Source organism: Scyliorhinus canicula, chromosome 7, assembly GCF_902713615.1.
Source record: "Scyliorhinus canicula chromosome 7, sScyCan1.1, whole genome shotgun sequence".
Taxonomy (NCBI): Eukaryota; Metazoa; Chordata; class Chondrichthyes; order Carcharhiniformes; family Scyliorhinidae; genus Scyliorhinus; species Scyliorhinus canicula.
Window position 1 is genome coordinate 118789056 of NC_052152.1, and position 16321 is coordinate 118805376.

The 16321-nt window shown below is 47.8% G+C and overlaps 1 protein-coding gene across 1 annotated transcript in view; it reads left to right on the forward strand.

Moving 5' to 3' along the window:
• The window catches only part of vwa8 (von Willebrand factor A domain containing 8), a 489820-nt gene that overhangs the window by 345546 nt on the left and 127953 nt on the right, over positions 1-16321 (forward strand). The window contains exons 30-32 of the mRNA XM_038802772.1: positions 1405-1518; positions 6630-6694; positions 10714-10839. Of these exons, the coding sequence (XP_038658700.1) occupies positions 1405-1518; positions 6630-6694; positions 10714-10839 (305 nt within the window). The remainder of the gene's footprint in view (positions 1-1404; positions 1519-6629; positions 6695-10713; positions 10840-16321) is intronic.

The following is a 16321-nucleotide window of genomic DNA, read 5'->3' on the forward strand; positions in this document are numbered from 1 at the left end:
TTTTATTTTCCTTGGATTGTTTCCTTTCAAGTTTTTTTTTGTTACATCCCCTTTGAGGGCTTGTTAATTAGTTAATTTATTTAATTAGGTATTTGTTGTACTCACATTAATATAAAAGGACACTCAAAATGTTATTTTAATTTAATTTGATAAGTTTCTGTTAACATCTTTGATTTTTGTTACAGTGCTGCTTTGAAGGGTTGTCAATTTTTTTTAATTGATATGCTCAAAGGGTAGTAGGAGATGCTTATTGACAGTGGTAGTGGGTTTAGGGATAAGAACTATACATTTGTAATGTTTTACTTTGTGAAAAATCTAAAACTGAGTAAAGAACTGCCCTCACCTTCACCAACTGACTGTAAGAAATTAAACATTCAAGGGCTGTGTAAAGATTAGAAATCGCTGCAGATTAATCTGCAGCCAGAGAAGATGGAAGGAAGCGTGCTGTGTGGTATAGACATAGCATTGCAAACCATTCCACACGGAGATCACTATTCAAACTGGACTTCCTCATTTGGGACATGTCTTGTTGAACCTCAGAGACCGCAGTTGCCTGCTCTGCCACTCCTTCCCGCACAGCCGTTATTTCTGAGGAGGTAGCTCCTCATTTCCTTGTCTGGACTCCTTCAGTGCTCCCCTTTCCCTAAAGGGATTTGTCAACTTGCTCCAATTTTGTGCTTCAAAAGCCGCCATCCAAACCCAGCCTATTCCTGCCCCATGAGAGGTATGGCTGCAGGCTGCTGAATCTGCATCAACTTTTCTCCAAGGATTCCCCTGCGCAGCTTCTGCACTTCCAGTGAGCCAGGCAAAGTGCACTGAGGGCCCACCTGATGAGGGGACCTGTGGTGGCTTCACATGCTGACCACAGGGTAGCATGTCAGAGGCCTCAGGCTTTGAACAGCTCAGCAGGAAAAGTGTAGCAGATTGGCAAATAGAACAGTTCGGCATGTTCAACCTGATGTGTACTGCTATGTCACAAGGACTTTGGTAGCTTTCTCCAGGTGGACAATCATATGGATTGGTTCCCTGACCTTACAGATAGTGTACAGAGCACGAAGATTGACCAGTTCATGGCTGCATTGCTGATCTCTGGGAAATTGCTGAAATAGATTACCTTCTTTGCACCTGCCCATGGAACAATTCCCCTTAACCATCCCTTTCTATTTCATAAAATTGTAGAATTCCTACAATTAGCCCATCGAGTCTGCATTAACCCTCTGAAAGAGCACCCTACCCAGGGCCACTCCCCTGCTCTATCCCCACAACCCCATAGCCCCAATGAAAGGAATAGGACATATTGCTACGATGAAGGAGCATGAACACCACCATGAATGCGTTGGACTGAATCGTCTGATCCTTGGCTGTAGATTCAATGTAATTTATGATTTTGTTTCTCTTTCGCAGAGTAATGCGATCTTGCTATTGAACCTGACCAATTGCACAGTCAGTCGTATCATCTCTGGAAAAGATCAGCAACCTCCCAAGAAACCACACTGGTGGGCGAGTAGAGAAGAGCAGGTCAGGACTTCAGTTGATGTACCACATGATTTTTCACCTTTCTGTGGTTTTTTAAATTGTTTGATCTGTGGATTGAAGAAATCTGATTTTCAAGCTTTCTTGTGTAATAAATTCGCTTTACCCAGGATTTACTGTGAGAAAATGCAGCAATACCACCCCCAACTCTTGACAATCACGGACAGAACTTTCTCTGATCATTTCCTTGTATCATTCTCTGCCCATGTTCCCCTCTCAACACTACTTGTTTCTGGAAAAAACTATTCTGCAATTTACTTACGATGCATTTTCAAAATCTCAACTTTCCAGCCGCAGGTTCAGTTCAGTGCCAACAGTTGTGCAGCTATTGGTTCACTCATCCATATCCTAACCTCCATCTTCAATACCCTAGTCACCAGTCTCACCATACCCTTCCCCGATACAACCTCATGACTACTCCTTTAACTCCGAGGGATGTAGACTTGAAAAGATGTTTTCTTTTTATTCATTTATGGGATGTGGGCATAGCTGATGAGGGTGGAAATATATACCCTTGTCTAATTGTCCTTGAGGGAGTGGTGGTGAGCCACCTTCATGAACCACTGCAGTCTGTTTGGTGAAAACCATAGATTGATACTAGTGAGTGGCTTGCTGGGTCACTTAAGAGGAAAGGTTAGAGTCAACCATATTGCTCTGGATCTTTAGTTATGTAGAGAGCCAAACTGTGAAACCAGAAAATTTCCTTCCCGTTAGGAACCAGATGGATTTTTACAACAATTCAGTAATTTCATGGCGAACATCACTGAAACTAGCTTTGTTATTCCAAATGTATGGTGATGTCCAGCACGAGGGGACATAGCTTTAAATTGAGGGGAGATAGATATAGGACAGATGTCAGAGGTAGGTTCTTTACTCAGAGTAGTAAGGGCGTGGAATGCCCTGCCTGCAACAGTAGTGGACTCGCCAACAGTAAACGCATTCAAATGGTCATTGGATAGGCATATGGACGATAAGGGAATAGTGTAGAGGGACTTTAGAGGGGTTTCACAGGACGGCGCAACATCGAGGGCCGAAGGGCCTGTACTGCGCTGTAATGTTCTATGTTCTAATTCACAAAGTTTTAATTTCCCAGTTGCTGTGGTCGGATTTTAATTTGTGCCTCGAGATCATTAAGCCTTTGGGTTACTCGTCCAATAACATAACACCATGTTACTGTGCACCAAACAAGCCTGCTTTAGCCACGAGATCTGGCTGGATCACCCAAAGAACTGCTCTCATCTGGAATGCAAAGTTAACTCCCAATTTTGTTTTCCTACTGCAGAAAGTTTTCTTAAACCCATTTCCTCCACCTCCACCATCCTCACCTCTCAACAACAATCATAAGGAGCCCGTGCCGCCTTTATCACTAATCTTGAGGCCATCTGATCCGCCTGCCCTGCAGATTTCCCCGCCCCCCCCCTCCCCAAACTGCTTCTAATGCTCACCACTTGCCCTAACTCCGAATTCACGTCTTTCTCTATTTTCTCTCCTACCTCCCTTCCTGTCCTCTTTGAACTCATCATGAGACTCACCTCCTGCTCCCTTGGCCTTATTCCCACTAAAATGCTGCCCAGCTTTCCTTCCCTGTCTTCTTATTAGGACATAGAACAGTACAGCACAGAACAGGCCCTTCGGCCCTCGATGTGTGCCGAGCCATGATCACCCTACTCAAACCCACGTATCCACCCTATACCCGTAACCCAACAACCCCCCCCCTTAACCTTAATTTTTAGGACACTATGGGCAATTTAGCATGGCCAATCCACCTAACCCGCACATCTTTGGACTGTGGGAGGAAACCGGATCACCCGGAGGAAACCCACGCACACACGGGGAGGACGTGCAGACTCCGCACAGACAGTGACCCAGCCGGGAATCGAACCTGGGACCCTGGAGCTGTGAAGCATTTATGCTAACCACTATGCTACCGTGCTGCCCCAGAGAGGAGAGGAGCAGATTTTCAGCCCACAATCGCCAACAGCAACATGGGCAGAAAATCCGGAGAGAATTGCATTTCCCGAGTTTCCCTACACATCACAGACGAATTTACGAGGTTCACGCTTACAAAAGGGGGGGAACCTCATTTAAATGGATTTTATTAAATTTTAATATTAATAAGGGCCTCCCCACCACATGATCTCCCACCCACCCTCCCCTAAATATTCACGTCACGTCGACAAGGTTTACCACAGCTTTTTAAAAGCAGGATTCAGTCAAGGGGATCCCTCCAGCGGCACAAAGGTAAGTATAGTCCCTGGAGATAGAGGGCAGGGCACTAACCGCTGGTACAGCTTCACACTGCCAGGTCAGTCTGTCAATGCACACCTGTTCCCGGGAGCAGTCTAAAGATGTACAGATTAGGTGGATTGGGCATGCTAAATTTCCCCTTAGTGTCCAAAGGTTAGCTGGTATTGCTGTGTTACAGGGATGGGATAGAAGCATGGGCTTCAGGAGGGTGCTCTTTCCAAGGACTGTTGCAGACCCGATGGGCTGGTTGGCCTCCTTCTGCTCTGTAAATTCTATGTAATTCTATGCTGGGGCAGATCCTTGGGGGAAGGGGGCCGAGTTCCATTTTTGTATGGTGGGGGGAGGGGGAGTAGGCACGGCCATTGAGTGGGGGTACACCGACAATACTTCTACGGTGGTGGGGGTGGGGGAGAGCTCCCAATGATTGTCTGTCGTGGGTGGGGGTTTTGCCCCAATACCACCGTGGTGGCAGAACTGGCGGAAGGGTTACACTTCTGCTCTAATCAGGACACAATTTAAAGATGCAATGTGGATTAATCACAGTTTCTTAGTATCAGTATCAGTTGCCAGTATTTTATTGATATAGAAATCACCTGAAAGATTTACATATTTGATTGCAAGATAAACGTCCATCCACAAATCTGTACTTTCACTACAGCCACCCATTTCCAACATTATAACTTCACCTGACTCTTAATTCATTTACTGCTGAAGACCTCAATAAATAGAACGTAGAAAAATACAGCACAGAACAGGCCCTTCGGCCCATGATGTTGTGCCAAACTTTTGTCCTAGATTAAGAACAAATTAATCTACACCCCATCATTCTATCGTAATCCATGTACCTATCCAATAGCCGCTTGAAGGTCCCTAATGTTTCCGACTCAACTACTTCCACAGGCAGTGCATTCCATGCCCCCACTACTCTCTGGGTAAAGAACCTACCTCTGACATCCTCCCCCCCCCCCCCCCCCCCCCCCCCCCTCTCTCTCTCTCTCTCTCTCTCTCTCTCTCCCACATCTTCCATCATTCACCTTAAATTTATGTCCCCTTGTAATGGTTTGTTCCACCCAGGGAAAAAGTCTCTGACTGTCTACTCTTATCTATTCCCCTGATCCTCTTATAAACCTCTATCAAGTCGCCCCCCATTCTTCTCCATTCTCATGAGAAAAGGCCTAGCACCCTCAACTTTTCCTCATAAGACCTACTCTCCATTCCAGGCAACATCCTGATAAATCTCCTTTGCACCTTTTCTAAAGCTTCCACATCCTTCCTAAAATGAGGCGACCACAACTGCACACAGTACTCCAAATGTGGCCTTACCAAGGTTTTGTACAGCTGCATCATAACCTCACAGCTCTTAAATTCAATCCCTCTGCTAATGAACACTAACACACCATAGGCCTTCTTCACAGCTATCCACTTTAGTGCAACTTTCAAAGATCTATGAACATAGACTCCAAGATCTCTCTGCTCCTCCATATTGCCAAGAACCCTACCGTTAACCCTGTATTCTGCATTCATATTTGTCCTTCCAAAATGGACATCCTCACACTTTTCAGGGTTAAACACCATCTGCCACTTCTCAGCCCAGCTCTGCATTCTATCTATGTCTCTTTGCAGCCAAGAGGTAACATAAATATGTTACCTCTGGGCTTGACTATTTCAAATTATTCTCACATTTTTACTCTCTGTAAACGTCATGCCTTTGTCCCAACTCACATCATATCCCATTCCCCTATCACCCCTGTGCCCGCTGGCCCACATTGGCTCCAGGTTAAGCAACATCTTGATTTAAAAATTATCATCCTTGTTTTTAAATCCCTCTATGCCCTTCCCCTTACCGCAGTAATATTCTCCAGCTCAACAACCCTCATTAAGCTTTTGGTGCCAGTCTGAATCTCCCCTTTTGTGAATTGGTGTCAAGTTTTGCTTAAAAGCACTCCTGCAAAGCACCTCGTGACATTTTACTACGCTATAGGCATTAAGTAAGTACAAATTGTTGTTGTTGAATATGATTAGCAGAATCGTGCAATGACGTTAAGCTACCGATCTGCAGCCAAGACTCTGAGCTGGGAGTACAGCATCACAGTGTTTATTATGTAAAGAGTAATGGTTCAAGAGGTGGAACGCCTGAGCAGTGTGGATACAAATCACAGTGCCAGCTTGCATTTCTATTGAATCACATCAGGATATATTCAGACATACGTCTGAAAATGTGGTCAAAGTGGTAAGTTCTAAGGTGGAGAGAGTGATAGAGCGGTTTAGGGAGGGAATTCCCAGAACAGAGCTTAGGGCCGAGGCAGCTGAAGGCACTGCTGGTAATTGCGGAATGGGGGAGGGGATGTGGTTACAGGGGGTGGGGTGGGAAAGGAAATTGGGGATACAGGGAATACCAATGAGGCAGAGGTTGGGCAGGTTATGGGTTGATCAAAGCTCAAAGACCTTGTTATGTAAACAAATGCAAAAATGTTATTTCTATTATCGTTTAAAGAACTTACCTGTTGACTCTCAGTCCACCACCCGATCTCCGGGCATTGAAAGGTTCCATGTCTCAAAAATGATCCACTTCCTTTTTAAAAGAATTTATGTTACTGATTGGGCATTCCATGGCTTAACAACCTCTGGGTCAAACTAGTTTCCCAAACATTGTTCTTTTGGCATTGAATTAAAATTTTCGTTACTTACTAACTCGCTGACCAGAAATAGTTCCCAATTTTAGCTCAAAACCTTTCAGGGTCAGACAGCTGTAAAGTCTGGAAGATTACGGTTTTGCTCATAAATCGTACTTTACTCACAAGTTATTTTCAAGCAAGATATTAACATGACTTTTTGATTTTAATTTATAGAATATTTACAAAATGTGCAAGGAATTTTCACTCAAAAACTGGCTTGTGTTCTACAAGGAACAAGGGTAAGAATTGTTTTTTCTTCAATAAGCTTAGTACTTAGACTGCATGCTGCTCCACTCCCCGTAGATCCCATGGAAATTAGGCTTGCTATGTAATTACACTGACTTTTTATTCATTCAAAGGATGTGGGCATCGCTGGCTAGCCCAGCATTTATTGCGCATCCCTAATTTTCCTTGAAAAGGTGGTAGTGAGTTGCCTTCTTGAACCGCTGCAGTCCATGTGGTGAACTTACACCAACTGTGGTGTTAAGGAGGAAGTTCCAGGATTTTGATCCAGCGACAGTGAAGGAAATTTCCAATTCAGGTTGGTGATTGAATTGGAGAGGAACTTGTAGGTAATGGTCGTGGTCTTGGGTTTGGAAGGTGCTGCCAAAGGAACTTTGGTGAGTTCTTGCAGTGTATCTTGTAGATGGTATAGACTGCTGCCACTGAGCGTCGGTGGTGAAGGGAGTGAACGTTTGTGGATGGGGTGCCAATCAAGTGGTTTTGTTTGTCCTGGATGGTGTTGAGCTTCTTGAGTGTTGTTGGAGCTGCAATCATCCAGGCAAATGGAAAGTATTCCAGCACACACCAGACTTGTGCTTTATAAGTTGTGGACAGGCTTTGGGGCCTGTCAGAAGGTGAGTTATTCGTCACAGGCAGCCTAAGGCACGATCCACTGTGCCGGAAAAGCAGCTCACTATGGCGCAGCATGGCAAATGAAAGCTGGAGACTCCGCTCCCGTGATCTAGCCGGTTTGCAATGCCCCGCGAGATCCAACACAATCTCGCGAGACATTGCGACATACATCCCGCTCACAATGGACAGTATCACTATTTGGTAAATCTGCATATTAGAGCGAGGCAGTTTGCCTTACACTGATGTGCAGATTCCCAAGATAACTGAGGCTTTGGGATTTATCCCCTTTTCCATTCAGCAGTGGTCCCAACAAACGGGGACCAGATGGAACGGCACTTGTGGGGGTCTCCAAAGGGATCGGAGGCCCTCAGCTTCATGCCCTTTCGGCAGGTAGGTACCCTGGCACTGCTGATGCCAGCTTGGTACCCATGCAGTGCCAGCCTGTCATCTTGGCAGTGCCACCTGGGTGCCAGCCTGGCACTGCCAAGGTAGCACTGCCAGCTATAATGGGCACTGCCAGGATGCAGAAAAGCTGGCATTTTTTGCACGTGCGCAATCGGGCTGGGCGTGCCCAGCTTTGAGTCTTTGGGAGGGGCCTAGGGACTCTCCTATAGTGCATTCGGGCTGTGGGGGGTGGTCAGGGATCGTTTCAGGGCCTCGGTGATCGGGTCAACATTTCAAAATGGTATCCCAATCTCTCAATACATTGGGGAGTTCCGGCGAGCAGAGCTCCCCACTGCACAAAATGGGACTCTGTGCAGCCTTGGCCGCGAGTTCCCTGTTCAGGCCCCTTATTCATCGCAAATTGTGTTGAGTAGCCATGTGATATCGGCACTGCGAGCGCCGGGAAACACGCGACTAAATGTATTCGCTTAGGGGACTTTGTTCCCTTTTGGGGCAATCGCACCCCTAATTTCTTGTAGCTACAGTATTTATATGGCTGGTGCAATATTGGCTTCTGCTCAATGGCCACCCACCAGGATGTTTATAGTGGGGGATTTGGCAATGGCAATGCTATTGAATGTCATGGGGCGATGGTTAGATTCTCTCTTGTTGGAGATGGTCATTGCCTTACACTTGTGTGGTGTGAATGTTACTTACCATTTGTCGGTCCAAGTCTAAATATTATAACAGTAACCTTTTAGTGTTACAAGTAGGCTTACATTAACACTGCAATGTGAAAATGCCCTAATTGCCACACTCCGGCGCTTGTTCGGGTACACCAAGGGAGAATTCAAAATGTCCAATTAATTTATCAAGCACGTCTTTCGGGACATGTGGGATGAAACTGGAGCACCCGGAGGAAACCCACGCAGACACTGGGAGAAAGTGCAGACTCCACACAGACAGTGACCCAAGCGGGAGTTGATCCCGGGACATGGGGCGCTGTGAAGCAACAGTGCTAACCACTGTGCTACAGCCACTCTATTGCCGAAGTGTTGCTGCATTTGGACATCGACTGCTTCAGTATCTGAGGAGCCACGAATAGCAAAAACATTGTGTCGTCATCAGTGAACATCCCCACTTCTGATCTTATGATGGAAGGAAGGTCATTGATGAAGCAACTGAAGATGGTTGGGCCTAGGACACTAACCTGAGGAACTCCTACACTGATGTCCTGCAGTTGAGAATACTGACTTCCAGTAACCATAACCATCTTTCGTTGTGCTAGGTAAGACTCCAACCAGCGGAAAGTTTTCCCTCGGTTTGCATTGACTCCTATTTTCCTTGGGCTCCTTGGTGTGTCACACTTGGCTTTGTATCACATTGAACTGTATAGACTTGGATAGCTCCAGGTTCATTCGCTGCACAGTTACCAAGAAATTACCCTCAGCTAGATGGCTACACTGGGACTTGGTTATCCATGTGGGTGTGGGGATGGGGAAATCACCCATGTTTCGGATTCCCCCTGCAGTCAAATAGCCATTAGGCAGGTAAACAAAATAAGAGAACAACTAATTGCCTCCGTCCATTTTGTCTGTATTAGCAATATTTCTCGAAAATGAATGGACAGTTTTCAACAAAGCGTGGTTCACAGATAGTGTCTGACCCAAGGAAGAACAGATTGGTTTTTGGCACGGTTGCAGATCAGGATCCTGGAGTTATAGAGTTACTGCACGCAAGTTTTAGCAACCTTCTCCAGTATCAATTCCTGTAGCCATGGTTAAAAATGCAATTGTACAGTGCCTTCTAATGGCAGCAGGGTTTAATTTCAGCATGGCAGTTTTAAAACATTTACATAGTAAATGACAGTGTAAACAAAATAAGGACAGTATGGGTGATTTTGAAATGGGAGCGCAGTAAGAAGTCTTACAAGACCAGGTTAAAGTCCAACAGGTATGTTCCAAACACGAGCTTTCGGAGCACTGCTCCTTCCTCAGGTGACCTGAGTCCAACGCCGGCATCTCCACATCTTGAAATGGGAGGAACATTATGCCTGTGTGCCCATTTTCTTGATGCCAGTTTTTAACCCTGCCTGACCAAACATACAGGGCGCGATTCTCCCAGAGAGGGAGAAATCGTAAGGCTGGCGTCAAATCCGGGCGGGTTTGACGCCAGCCTCCCCCTCCCCGACCGGGAACCGATTCTGGTCCGCGGGCGGGGCTAGTATGCCGCCGCCGTAAACTCCGGCATTGCGAGCTTAATGAATTTTGTTAAGCCCGCTTGCCAGAGTTTGCGCCGGCTGACGCGTCACATGACATCAGCCGCGCATGCGCGGATTGGAAGACTCCAACCAGCGCATGCGCGGATGACGTCATCGCGCATTTGCGCGAAACCCGCGCATGCGCGGCCGGGATGCCCCTCAGCCGCCCCGCGAAGTGATACAGCGGGGCGGCAGAAGGACAAAGAGTATCGGACCCGCTGCCCGCTGCGCCCGGTGGGCACCGATCGCGGGCCCATGGCACCCTTGGCACGGCCGTGGTACTGCCGTGCCAATCGGTGCCATGGTTTTAAAAATCGGCACTTTACGGCCAGACCAGGTGTGTTTGCCGTTCGTAAAAACAGCCGTAAAGGGCTTGGAACTCGGCCCATCGGCCAGCTGAGAATCGCTGCTGGTCGTAAAAAAACGGCGGCAGCGATTCGTATCGGGAGTCGGGCGTGGGGGGGGGGAGAATAGTGGGAGGGCGTCAGACTAGCGTGGCCATAAAATTTTACGAACCCCGCTATTCTCCGCACCGTCGTGAGTGCGGAGAATTGCGCCCACACTTCCTCTTGATTCTCCTCATGTGACATTGCAGCAGACTGATGAAAGCACAGAACTGCAGTGTGTCCCGCAGTTTCAAAATCTACACTGCATTTTCACAGTTGGTTTGAAACTGCGATTTGGAGAAGACAATCTGTTTGTGGTTGATGAAAGCATGTTTGAGCAGGATGCATGGTGACAGATTCTTGTATTTTGTAGGAATTTCTTGGATGTGTTGGATGTTCTCGAGGGCCGTGCCCATTCCATATCCCTGCCAATCCGAGTGAAATCTGTTCACTTGGTGGCTGAAGACAAATGGCTGCTGGTGGAGAGTAAAACTAATAAGTGAGTACAGCACACCTCCTCTTCTCTATACTGTAACTTGTAAATCAGATACAACAATTTGTTGATGCCTATCGTGGGGAATGTGTCAGAAACAATCATTGAGAACAAAAAAAAGTACAGCCCAGGAACAGGTCCTTCGGCCCTCCAAGCCTGTGCCCATCATGATGCCCTAACAAAAACAAACTTACTCAGTCCATATCTCTCTTTTTCCTGCCTATTCATGTGTCCATCCAGATGCCTCTTAAATGTTGCTAATGTGCCCGCTTCCATCACATCCTCTGGCAGCACATTTCCAGGCACCCACCACTCTCTGCATAGAAAACTTACCCGCACATTTCCCTTAAACTTTCCCCCTCTCACCTTGAACCTGTGCCCCCTTGTAATTGACACTTCCACCCTTGGAAAAAGTCTCTATCTACAACTGTCTATGCCTCATAATTTTGGAGATCTCTATCAGGTCTCCCAGCAGCCTCCATCTTTCCAGTAAAAACAATCATAGTTTATTCAACGTCTCCTCATAGCCAACACCCTTGAGACCAGGCAACATCCTGGTGAACCTTCTTTGACTCTCTCCAAAGCTTCCACGTCCTGAAAATGTGGTGACCAGAACTGCACGCAATATTCCAAATGCGACCTAACCAAAGTTTCATATAGCTGTAACATGATTTCCCAATTCCTGTACTCAATGCCCCAGCTGATGAAGACAAGCATGTCATTTGCCGCCTTAATCACCTTGGCCACCTGTGTTGCCACTTTTTTTAAAATATATTTTATTCAGGCATTTTCATAAAAGCAAACCAAAGCAGAAGCAAAACGATACATTATTAATAAGCAACACCCACTCTCCCAGCACCCATTCTTACCCCCTGCTCCCATCCTGCCTTCCCCATTTTAATGCCCCCCCCCCCACCTTCCTCACACCCCCCCTCCTTTGATGACTCCTGAATCCTCCTTAAAGAAGTCAATGAACGGCTTCCACCTCCGAGCGAACCCATCAATCGACCCCCTCAGGACGAACTTGACCCTCTCCAGCCTCAGGAATTCAGCTAGGTCACTCACCCACAACCCCGCTTACAGCAGCTCCAAGTCCTTCCATCCAAGTAAGACCGTCTCCATGTTATCAGGGAGGCAAAGGCCAAGATATCGGCCTCGCTCACCCCCTGGACATCCGGGTCTTCCGACATCCCAAATATCGATTCCTCTGAACTCTGGGCCACCTTCACCCCCAACACCTCGGACATTAAGTCTACAAACCCCTGCTAGAACCCCTTTAGGTTTGGAAGTGCCCAGAACATGTGGACGTGATTCATGGGCCTCCCCGCGCACCGCCCACACCTATCCTCTACCCCCTCAAAAAGACTGTACTACCGTCATTTGTGCCCTGTGAATTATTTTAAACTGAATGAGGCTTAGCCTCGCACACGACGAGGATTCATTCATCCTCCGCAGGGCCTCATCCCGGCCTCCACATCCCCTCCCAGCTCCTCCTCCCACTTATATTTTATATCCTCACCGGGGCCCACTCCCAATCCATCAGCTTGTTGACCTTGGACACCTTCCCCTACCCTATCTCCCCCTTCGACAGCACCTTGTCTTGCAACCTTAAGGGCGGTAACCCTGGAAAAGACGGCACCTCTCTCTTTTCACAAAATCCTGAACCTCAAGGTACCTGAAACCATTCCCCCTGGGCAGCTCATACTATTCCCCCAGGTCCTTCAATTTTGCAAAACTAGCCCCTACAAACGGGGCTGAATCGCTCAATCCCTACCTGCCGCCACCCCTAAAACCTTGCATCCAACCTCCCCCAGTGCAAACCTATTATTGTCACAGATTGGTGACTACACCGAGGCACCCTCCAGTCCCAAATGATGCCTCTCCTGCTCTCGCACCCTCGAGGCCGACACCGCCACTGGGCTCACTGAGTGCCTGACCGGCAAGAAGGACAGAGGCGCTGTTAACAATGCGCTTAAGCTTGTTCCCCTACAAGAAGCCGCCTTCATCCATCCCATTCGCCCATGCCGATCCCTACTCCATTACCCATTTCCTAACCATGGCAATGTTCACCTCCCAGTAGTAGTTCATTATATTCGACAACGCCAGCCATTCCCCGCATCCCTCTCCTGCTGATCAACCATCCCTTTATTGGGCCAACCCCCGGCCCGCGTCACCCGACCCTCCTGGCCCACCTTCAGATATCCACTGCATCACTCCCTTTCCAGCTGCACCACGCCAACCACTCCCTTGTCAGCAACCATCCCCCCCACTTTCCTAAACAAAACAACCACCTCACTCCCCATCCCTGCTCTTATCTCCTGACAACCCTTCACTGCGCTCCCATTAACTCGCCTGCCCAGCTAGCATGATGGCCCCTGCCCAAGACCTCCAAACCCCCTACCCTCCCAACTCCCTCTAAACCCCCAGAACAAAGAAACATCCTCACAAACTCCTCCAACGGTCAATGTCCCCTTTCTCCTGCCAGTCTATTTTCTTTCATTAACTCCATCGCCTCCTCTGGCGTGCCAAAATAATATTCACGCTTCTGGAAAGTCACCCAGATGCAGGCCGGGTACAACGCCCCAAACTTCATCCCCTTCTTAAAGAGGGCAGCCTTGACCCGATTAAACCCGGCCTTCCTCGCCAGTCTGCACCCAGGTCCGGTACACACGCAGCTCGTTCCCTTCCCAGGTGCACTTCCTCATCTGCCTTGAGCACCGAAGAAGCTTCTCTTTATCTAGAAAGCGGTGCAACCGCACCACCATCGCCCTTGGCGGCTCACCTGCTTGCGGCCTCCCCATCAGCACCCTATGTGCTGATGAGCAGCACGTTAGCATAGTGGTTAGCACAGTTGCTTCGCAGCTCCAGGGTCCCAGGTTTGATTCCCCGCTGGGTCACTGCCTCTGCGGAGTCTGCACGTTCTCCCCGTGTGTGCATGGGTTTCCTCTGGGTGCTCTGGTTTTCTCCCACGGTCCAAAGATGTGCAGGTTAGGCGGATTGGCTATGCTAAATTGCCCTTAGTGTCCAAAATTGCCCTTAGTGTTGGGTGGGGTTACTGGGTTATGGGAATAGGATAGAGGTGTAGGCTTGGGCAGAGTGCTGTTTCCAAGAGCCCGTGCAGACTCGATGGGCCAAATGGCCTCCTTCTGCACTGTAAATTCCATGATTCTATGTGCCCGGTCAAGCTCCAGGGGACGGTCAAAGGCCTCTATCCCCCATCAACTGCTCCAACATTTTAGCCACATATGTGCCAGCTTCCGCACCTTCGATGCCTTTGGGCATCCCCATAATCTTCAAATTTTGCCTTCCAGAGTAGTTTACAGATCCTCCACCTGTTCCTTCAGCCTTTCTGGGTCTCCCGCATTACCCGCACCTCAGCCACCAAAGAGGCCAACTGCTCCCCGTGCTCCCCCAACTCCTCGTCCACTTTCTGGATCGCCCGGCCCTGGGACTCCAGCCTCTGCTCCACTCCCTCGATCACTGCTTTAATTGGTTCCACCACTTTGGCCAGGTCTTCCAGGGCCTCCTTCCTCTGTTGACTGAACTTAGCATTCAGAAACTCCACTAACTGCTCCGTTAACCACTGGCTGGGAAAAACAGCCTCTTTGCCCTCTGCCATCTTAACCTCTGCCGCACCACGAAGACTCTCCTGTTCCAGCCACTCTTTTCTTCTTGCCCCACTCCTAGTTCATGGATCCATCCACTAGCCACACCAGAGGAGTTACACCTTCTCCAGGTACTCTGACACCTCTTTCGATCCAAAAACTTCGCCCTTCAGACGGGGAAAGGACTGAAAAATACCACCTTGAGTGGGAGCCACCACTCACTCCATGGCCGCCACCGGAAGCCTGTGCTGCCACTTTTAGGAAACTGTGGACCTGCCGCCCAGATCTCTCTGTATGTTAATGTTCCCGAGGGTTCTGCCATTTAGAGTATAATAACATAGATTTGATCCTCCAAAATGCATCACCTCATATTTGGCTGGATTTTACTCCATCTGCCATTTCTGTGCCCAAGTCTCCAATCTATCTATATCCTGTTGTATCCTCTGACAATCCTCGACACTATCAGCAACTCTGCCAATCTTTTTATCATCCACAAACTTACTAATCAGACCACCCACATTTTCCTACAGATCATTTATATATACCACAAACAACAAAGGTCCAAGCACTGATTCCTGCGGAACACCACTAGCTGCAGATCTCCATTCTGAAAAACACCCCTCCACCACTACTCTGCCTTCTATAACAAAGCCAGTTCTGTATCCATCTAGCCAGCCCACCCCAAATCCCAAGTAATTTTAGTTTTTGTACCAGTCCGCCATGTGGGACCTTGTCAAACACCTTACCAAAGTCCGTATAAACTACATCCACAGCCGTCCCCGCATCAATTTTCTTTGTCACCTCTTCAAAAACTCAATCAAGTTGGTAAGACATGAGTATTCCCATACAAAACCATGTTGCCTGTCACTAACTACTCCATTTTCCTCCAAATGTTCATATATCCTGTCTCTCAGTGTCCTTTCCAAAAGCTTCCCCACCACTGATGTCAGGCTCACAGGCCTATAATTTGCAGGATTATCCCTGCTTCCTTTCTTAAACAAGGGAACAAATTGGCTATTCTCTAGTCCTCTAGAACCTCGCCTGTGGTCAAAGAGGATGTGAAGATATCTGACAAGGCCCCAGCTATTTCTTCCCTTGCCTCCTGCAGTAACTTGGGATAGATCCCATCCGGCCCTGGGAACTTGTCTACCTTAAATGCAATTTAGGATACTTAACACTGCTTTGATATATTGACGTTCTCAAGAGAGTTCACACACCTCTCCCTGACCACAACATGGAAGTCATGTCCTTCTCCATGGTGAATACTGATACAAAGTAATCATTAAGGATTTCACACACTTCTTGTCGTTCCACTCATAACTTCATAACTTCCCTCCAATGTCCTTGAGTGGGCCTACTCTTTATCTTGCCTCCCATCTTGCTCCTAATATATGCATAAAAAGCCTTGGGATTCTCCTTGACCATGTTTGCGAAAGACCTTTCGCCCTCTTAATTCCATGTTTAAGTTCCTACCTACTTTCACTGTACTTCTCAAGGACTTCGTCAATTTTTAGATGCCGAGACCTATCGTATGCTTCCTTTTTCCTTTTGACTAAGCTTACAATTTCCCTTGTCATCCACGGTTCCCGAATCCTGCCATTTCTATCCTTCATTTTGCCTGTCCTGCACTTCAATCAACTGGCCTTATTTCCTCTCAAATAGCCGCTCACAATCCACATTCCCCAGTTCCTGTCGAATTTGGATGTAATTGGCCCTCGCCCAATTAAGCACCCTCACCCGCAGGCCACTCTTGTCCTTATCCATGACGATCCAAAACCTTATGGAATTGTGGTTGCTGAGCCCAAAATGCCCCCCCCCCCCCCCCCCCCCTTGGCCTGGCTCATTCCCCAATACCAAGTCTAGTATGGCCCCCTCCCCGGTTG